This window comes from Volvox carteri, assembly GCF_000143455.1.
Source record: "Volvox carteri f. nagariensis unplaced genomic scaffold VOLCAscaffold_26, whole genome shotgun sequence".
Lineage (NCBI taxonomy): Eukaryota > Viridiplantae > Chlorophyta > Chlorophyceae > Chlamydomonadales > Volvocaceae > Volvox > Volvox carteri.
In genome coordinates, this window is record NW_003307569.1 from 1,448,134 (window position 1) to 1,455,940 (window position 7,807).

Below are 7,807 nucleotides of genomic sequence, written 5' to 3' on the forward strand. Positions count from 1 at the left end.
CGAAGGGTGGGAGGGGTGGGAAGGTGGAGCACCCCCTCCTCATGTCAATGTACGGCCTATGCCCCTTCCTCGCGGTCACCCCCGAGCCCCCCTTCCTTAGCCCCTCCGCCAAGGGGGGGTTGAAGTGTTTCCCCCTTCGCCCCCTCCTGCTCCATTCGCCAGTGGTTCGTCTTACCACCACCCCTCCCCCCCCTCCCCCCCTCCTCACCCTCCTCACCCCCCCTGCCCCCCTCCTCACCCTCCCCCCCTCCTCCCCCCCTCCTCACCCCCCCTGCCCCCTGCTTCCCCTCAGGACCTTGGCGCAGCAGTGCTGGGCGGCGGAGCCACATAAGCGACCTACTGCCGTACAGGTAGTGGCGCAAATCAAGGCCCAGCTGGCCCAGGTCCAGTCCGAGGCACGCGTCCAGCAGCACCAGCAGGCGTACGGGGGAGTGCATCAGCAGCAGCCGCAACAGCAGCAGTCGCCAGCACTGCCGCGGGCGGCCCACCCCCACCCCCACCCCCACCCTCACCCTCACCCTCACCACCATCCCGCCTAACTTGCCATGTTGCCATGTTCGCCAGAATAGTCATAATAATGGTGATGGTGGTGGTGGTGGTGGTGGTGGTGGCGGAAGTCCTGTTTTGTTATTGCAACGTACTCGAGTGTACACAAACATACATACAGACATATCTATGTGTACTTTGGCGGAGCAGGTGTTTTTGAGATAATAATGAAGTCGACGGAGGTGAGGGAGAAGAAGATGTTGATCGTGTTGGCCAACCCTGGGTGCGATGTTGCTTTATAATGAAAACGGGGGGGAGTGGGAGGAGTGTGGGGAGTGGGAGGATAATGAGTAGTGGGGGGGGTCATTGGAGGTAGGGGGACCCAGCGGGGGGAGAGGGGGGGAGGCGGGGGAGGCAGCGAGCGCTGGTGGCGAGATGGAAAGGAGATGGGGAGAGAATTGGGAAATGCGTGGGCTGTGTGTGTATGTGTTTGTTTGTGTCTGGCTAAGTGTTAGGTTAAAAGCATTTGACAGAACAACGTCAACAACATACATACATACGGTAGACGGCATACGGTCCTCATTAAAACAAAAAAACGTGCTGGTGTTTTTTTTGCACACGATAGTGCACAACACGCGAAACACGCTTCCGGCGCACCACTAAAAGGGACACAGGAGTGAGGAAGGGGAAAAGGGGGGAGGGGGAAAGGGGGGAGGTAACACAGCCGGGACGGGGAAGAGGACACGCGCAGGGAGGCCCCAAACCAAATGAGCCCCAATTGAAAACACCCTTGCCGGTGAGCCAGTGGGTCGCTGGGTCACTGACGGATCAGTTGACCGTACGGGTGGCCGGTGTTGGGCCCGACCCGCGGGTCGATGGCTCTGATCTGGGCCACTGCTGCAGCCCTGCGACTTGATGTGGGTCGCTGTATGTTCGGGTCCCGTGGGTTGCTGGCGCCGTCGTCACGAACCGACCCCTGGGTCACAGCCCGCTGCCTCTGCAGCAGCACTACTAAGCGGTTCTGTGCCCTGAGGAGATATTTTTAATCATCTTTACATCACTTACTCCATCTCTCTTCACTACCTCACTCCCTGACTCGTGTGCGCGCGCACGTGCACATCTGTGTGTCCTGCATTGGCTGCTGGGGTGTGTGTGCGTGTGCGTGTGTGCGTGACTGGGTGGGGAGAGGTCTGGGGAGGCGGAGGAGCTCGTTGGGGGTGGGGAGAGCGCACTTTGGTGCTGCTGCTGGTGGTGGTAGTGGTGGTGGTGGTGTGCGGCCAATGCCGAATATTGATTGGGTAATTTCGATGACCTTGTGAGGAGATGGCGGTATATAAGAATTGGCGAATGGACAAACAGACGGACGGACAGACAGACAAACAGACAGAGACTGTCGGATCAGCGGACCAGCTGCGAAGAGGAGGTGCACGGTTACCTTCCCAGTTGACGATTCGGGGGGTCTATCTTGAAATGTTGTTGTCCATCCACGGATATGCACAAAAATGACGGCAATTGGGTACACTCTCACACTCACACTCTCACGCACTCAGAGCGGTAACGGACAACTGCATGCTGTAGAATAGACTTCCCCATCTTTCTGTGTATGTGTGTCTGTATGTAAGTGTGTTGCCTGTCGGTTGCGAGTCGTTGACGGCGTCCTCTTGCCTACTACTGCGCCAACACCCCCCCACCCCCGTGTTTTATGTTTGTGTTGCGGTTGCTCTTCAGAGGTGGGGCTGTCCCTACTCCGAGTGCCGTACAACACGTGCAACGAGAGGGGGCCGCAGAAGATGCGATCCTCCGTATGCGATCCTCCGTATGCGTGTATGTATATGTATGTATATAGATATGCGTATGTAGGTATGTATGTACACATGCCGGGGGATTTGGTTGCTCTGAGCCGTAATGGCTGGGAGCGCGTGGAGCCGTACCGCGGAGGAGCCCCGCCCACGTGGAGCCGTACCGCGAATGGTTTTGATGTTTTGTGTTTAGGAGTTTGGTGGAGGCCCTTCGGGTCGCGGGGGACAGCAGGGGGGGCTGTGTGGCAGGAGGGGGGCGTTTATCAATCCACGATAAAAGACGTCTTCAGACGGCGATGTCGTTCGGCACCGGAGGGTGTGTTGTCGCATGTGCATATACTTGTGCAATTTACTTACTTGCATGCCTACGACTTATGTACACATCTGCTGTTCATGCGCTTGTTCAAAGCTATATACTTCGGTCCCGACATCACAGCTTTTGAGTGGCGGCTATGGGGGCCCTACGGGGCGGTGCACTTTGGCAAGCACGAACACATGCACAGACGCATGTACGCATGAACGCACATCCGTTAACACAAGTCGCTTGGTAAGGTCCAGAGGAGTCAGGACATCAGTTGTGAACAGTAAGAAGAAGTGGAGAAGCAACCCACGGTGTACCATGTCGATGGCATGTCGGCTCAATGCAACCAAGTATATACCTTAGCTCCTGTCAATTTAACTTAACTGCTACCGTGGAAAAGGCGCTGCATCTGTAAGCAATATGTGTGTAATGTACTGTATGTTGTCCCCTGTCTGCCCTGTACTTATTAAGCAGCGAAGATATAAATCCTTGGCACTGCAGGGCCGTGCCTTCGTGATATAATTATTTCTTTAACGTTTAATAATAGCTTTAGCTTAGCCGATCTGGTTATTCTGCGGAACACATTAAACATGCATAGGCTTGGAAACCTCCCTCTCCTCTGGATAGGCCGGACCGCTACGGATTACCTTAAACACGCCAGATGGGCACACATAAACGGTTGTCAATTGAGGCCCAAGCGTGCTCAGACATCATTTGTGAGCCTCAGCGGAGGGTAAACCGACATTGGCTATGCGCAACGAATACCAGAACATTCGCGTTTTATTTTTAATCAATGCATTCGCTACAAGATCAGAGCTGATAGGCTTGTCACCGATTGGTTCCTGAGTCCAACATCATAAGGGCCCTTTCAGCCAAGTATTCAGACAAGTATTCAGCTAGGGCCTTAAAGGCGTTGGGATCTTCCACAGTCCCCTTAGCGCGGAATGGAGATGCCCACCTACACCTGCCAAAACTCGCGATAGACCTTCTACCCGGCAGGTTCATCGCTTCATGTCAGCGTCAACACGTGGCTTTATTGTTTGCATCAAAGAAGCTATACTTTAGATATAGCTTCTAGTAAGCTAAATGGTGATGATCGCTCTATTGAGCTCTCCAGTTACCAACCCAGGGTACTGCATTCTCTGCCGTAGACCACAACAGGAAGCCTCTGCGACTGAAATTATGCATATATGGATACATTTAACATAACAGGTCAAAATGCAGGAGAGTCTGTGCCCCAAGTCTTAGACTAGACATGGTCGTCACATCCCATTTATGTCAGGCTTTGACATTATAAATGCGTACACACATTTTTATGTACCCAACTTAACAAGATGGAATTAAGCTGCAATCACTTGGAAAAACTGCGCGGCTAGGTGCACATTTACCACCGAAGTTAAGGATGCACCGGGTCCGTCTTTCAACTGCGGCTTCGGAAAACCTTGGAACCGACTTTAACTCCACAGTTGGAGAAGTTGAAGATGGCTTCGTCATTCGTGGAGTTCACAAGCAGGAGCCCGGCGGCATGGCTGGCAATGACAATGTCATGCTGCGGGGGCACTCCTTCCTTGGCGGTCCCCCTCCAATCTATCGCCCAAGGCCACGACCTTACCACCTATCACAAGAGAACAACGAAGCACGACTTGCCGAAAGCCGCAAATGGCAGCGAGCCCCCGCCGGCGCCCCTCGATGGAAGGTCACCGCGCAACTAGCCCGACTGGCAGCGCACAGCAAGCTCGCAGGCCAACAAGGCGTCGGTGCAGCTGTCGCAAATCAAGTTGTTGCGAAGAAATGGAAGGCCGTTGGCAATATGCTGAAAGCCACCACGGATGGCGTTAGCAGGTGGGTGCACATCGGCTCCGCGATACCCTAGGAACACCCTACGAAGCCTATCGGCTTCGGCACCCCGGGAGAAAAACACATTACCCGCCTACTTGGTCCGGGGGAGTGAGTGAGTGGGTGAGCGGGTCACGAAATTTGAAAGGTGGGAAAAAGGGGATATTTTAAAAGGATGTAAAAAGGGAAGAAGTTGAAGACAGCTCCGGCGAAGGGAAGGGTTTTGTTGTGGCAGTAAAGCTCCCCATTGCCGTACATCTTGGGCCGTACTGCCTTACATTTCCTAACACTGATTCCAGGGTTGCACACGATACGTATGAAAATTGAGATTGGTAGTGTGTTGTCGAAAAAGTATTGGCTTCCGAGGGCACGAAGTGCGTATTGTCTGTCTGTACGTCTGTCTGTATAATCCAATGGCCAGCCATACGGCAACGGAGGCGTCCTGCGTACATGTGCCGTACGGCGCCCTGGAAATCCCCTCTTTCCGTAACACGATGTGAAGGCTGAGGAGGGGCTTGTGGCCGTACATGTCGTACATTCCCCTGCCCACTACCCTACTGGGAGTAGTGAGGGGGCGGTAAGGGCGGTGCAATCTAGGAGTGGAGTGGGGGGCGGTATACCGCCACTGCTACTGCCGCTCCTTTCGCTGCTAATGCTGCTGCTACATGGCTGTCATCTCTACCCCCCCTTCCCCCCTTGCAATAACCCCCCCTCCCCACAACCCCTCAGAATTAGGGCGCTGGTGGAAAGGGATAAGAACACATACATGCAGGCGGCACAAGAGGTGTGTGTGGCGGGGGGCCCCGGCTGGGAGTGTGTATGTGTGTATGTGTGCGTATGTTCACACGGTCATGTGTGTCATGCGGTGAGCACAAGGAGGTGTCTAATGACGTGTGTGTGTTTTGATGTCCTCAAAAATTGTGGTGGGGTTAGCGGGGTGGGGGGCCCGATTCTCCCGCCGCCGCTAGCGAGAGAGTCCACGGCACAGTCGTTGGGGTTTTTACGGTTAGGTGCCACTGGCCAGTGTCAGGCTCGGATTGATATGCAACAAATACACACACACACATTCATAGCACTCATCGCCCTCATGGCAGCATCAAGTTCCCCGGCCAGTTGTGATGTAGCGGTGGGTAAAACACACACACGCATTCTCTCACGCCTCCCTTCCCTTCCCGCTGCCCCTTTTTAGTCCCTTCGGTTGGCGGCAGTTGGCGTTTTAAACGTCAAACTAACGGTCAGAAGCGAACGCGAACTGGAGGTAGGCTCTGTGTGTTCTGTCGGGGAAATGACGTGTGCGTGTCGCCACCCGGCAGGTTGGGGTTTGCGTCGGGTGGGGGTGGGGGGATTGGGGGGGATTGGGGGGCCGGGGACTGCGGGTTTTGGGGATTGGGCAGTTGGGGGAAGACGTTACACGACGGGCGAGGGGAATGGGGAAGGGGGGGGGAAGTGTACGTCGTCGGGGCAGCTGTGATGAGTTCGGAGATGTGTCTGGGCGTGTTTTTAGGGCGTGTTAGGGCCCCTGTATGTGTGTGTGTTTTCTATCGGACCGGGGATTGGTCCCTTGTGCTTTTACATGTGGTGGAGGGCGGGGAGAGGGGTGGAGGGAGAGGCGGGGAGAGAACCGTCATGGGTATGTACGGGAACCATGTGCATCAGAGGGCCATGTCTGTCTGTATGCCTGTCTGTGTACATGTCTGTCTAGTCAACAGCACAGCTGCCACTTTATCTCCTAACTGTCCGTTCTTGTACAGCACTAACCCCCGCTAAACCCGACAACCCAATCCCAACCACCCAACCGTCTCACCGAATCCGCCAACTACCCGCCTCCCCGACTTAACCAACGCCAATAGTCGTTGAGCTACCTACATCAGGTGCGTGTGTATGTATGTGTGTATGTATGTGTGTAAGTGTGAGTATGTATGTTGTGTATGGTTGTGTGTATGATCGAGGAGAAAGAATGTGTATGAAGGTGTGTGTGTGGGTTTTGCGGCCTTCCTTTGTGAAGGTGTACCTTTCATTGTACGGTCCGTACTTTGACTGGAAGGGGAGGTCATGGGAAGTTGGGAGGATGCCTCTGTTCTTAGTAACACTGATTCGTACTACATATTGACAGACAGACAAATCCAGAGACATATAGGCAGATAGGTAGACAGACATGTTCACAGGCAAACAAACAGACAGACAGGTAGGCAGGTTAACAGACAGACAGACAGGTAGGCAGGTTAACAGACAGACAGACAGACAGATGGATCAACCAAAGTCTTGGGGTAATAAATAGACCCGGAGAAGCGGAGAAGCAACTCCCCACCCGGCGAATGTTGATGCACGATCGTACGATCGTACGATCGTACGATCGCACACGAACGGGGGGTCGAAGGCCCGGTCATTGTGCGCGCCGGGTACACCCCCCGGTCCTTACGCCCCTCCCACCGCTCCCCTCCACCTTTCCCCCCCATACACATGCAAATACACACGCGTGTCAGGGCGACGCGTCCCTCTACACTCCGGAGGCTCTTGCTAAGCGTCTGGCCATTCGCTCCCAGCCCCAGTTCCGGGAGGCCGTGCGGGCCTGGTGGCAGTGGCTGCCGCTGACTACCCTGCCGCCCGAGGAGTGAGCGGGGGAGGGGGAGGGGGGGAGCCCCGGGGCCCGGGGAAAGGGTGGATTGCCGTTATGTGTCGGTGGGTCAAAACACACACAGCCAGGGGGGGAGCCCTGCTACTCCCCCCCAGCTGTGTACGGGTGTTGTGTTTTGTGGTGTGAGTGAACTGTCCCCCCCTGACACCTTCCCCAGGTAGATGATTCATGACGAATGATTTATGCCTGTTGTACATATGTTCTGTCGTACACACAGGCGCCTAACGGAGGAGGAGAAGCTGATGCCACTAGATATGCGCGGCATGACTAAGCCAGTGTACTGCGCCATGGCGGCTATCATTCAGCGGGTACGGCAGTACGGCGTTATTGTTTAAGGCATGCTAGACACGGCGACATATGCGTGATGCTCCGATGGCACGAACATTGTCTTCATAATCTCGTTCGCGTGCCGTGCGCCGCTGCCGTACTGTGCATTCCTTATTTCCGTACATGTACGCGTGTGCTCCGTGATCCTCCTCCCCCGGTGCGGAGGCCCCCGGGCCCCTCCGGGTCCCCCCAACCACACACACACATACAGACACACACACACACATACACACGCATACACACACTTCCCACCTTCTCCCCCCACCCGCAAATGCGCCCCCCCATTGGGTATTGAGTTCTCCTGATATACCCCCGGGTACCCCGCCTCTCATCCCTCAAACCCCACCCCCAAAAATTCTCTCCGCCCTCTTTCCCGTCCTTCAAAACACACAGGTTTTACTTCCTCGTTTTGGATTAAAGCCC

At 55.1% G+C, this 7,807-nt stretch overlaps 2 protein-coding genes across 2 annotated transcripts in view; both read left to right on the forward strand.

Moving 5' to 3' along the window:
• The window catches only part of VOLCADRAFT_92555 (uncharacterized protein), a gene marked incomplete at both ends in the record, with an annotated part of 13,572 nt that extends 13,241 nt beyond the window's left edge, over positions 1 to 331 (forward strand). Inside the window, one exon of the mRNA XM_002951864.1 lies at positions 293 to 331. Coding sequence (XP_002951910.1) covers positions 293 to 331 — 39 coding nt within the window. The remainder of the gene's footprint in view (positions 1 to 292) is intronic.
• A 3,657-nt stretch (positions 332 to 3,988) lies between these two features.
• The window catches only part of VOLCADRAFT_92556 (uncharacterized protein), a gene marked incomplete at both ends in the record, with an annotated part of 16,295 nt that continues 12,476 nt past the window's right edge, over positions 3,989 to 7,807 (forward strand). Inside the window, 6 exons of the mRNA XM_002951865.1 lie at positions 3,989 to 4,428; positions 5,152 to 5,206; positions 5,612 to 5,680; positions 6,273 to 6,293; positions 6,906 to 7,033; positions 7,275 to 7,365. Of these exons, the coding sequence (XP_002951911.1) occupies positions 3,989 to 4,428; positions 5,152 to 5,206; positions 5,612 to 5,680; positions 6,273 to 6,293; positions 6,906 to 7,033; positions 7,275 to 7,365 (804 nt within the window). The remainder of the gene's footprint in view (positions 4,429 to 5,151; positions 5,207 to 5,611; positions 5,681 to 6,272; positions 6,294 to 6,905; positions 7,034 to 7,274; positions 7,366 to 7,807) is intronic.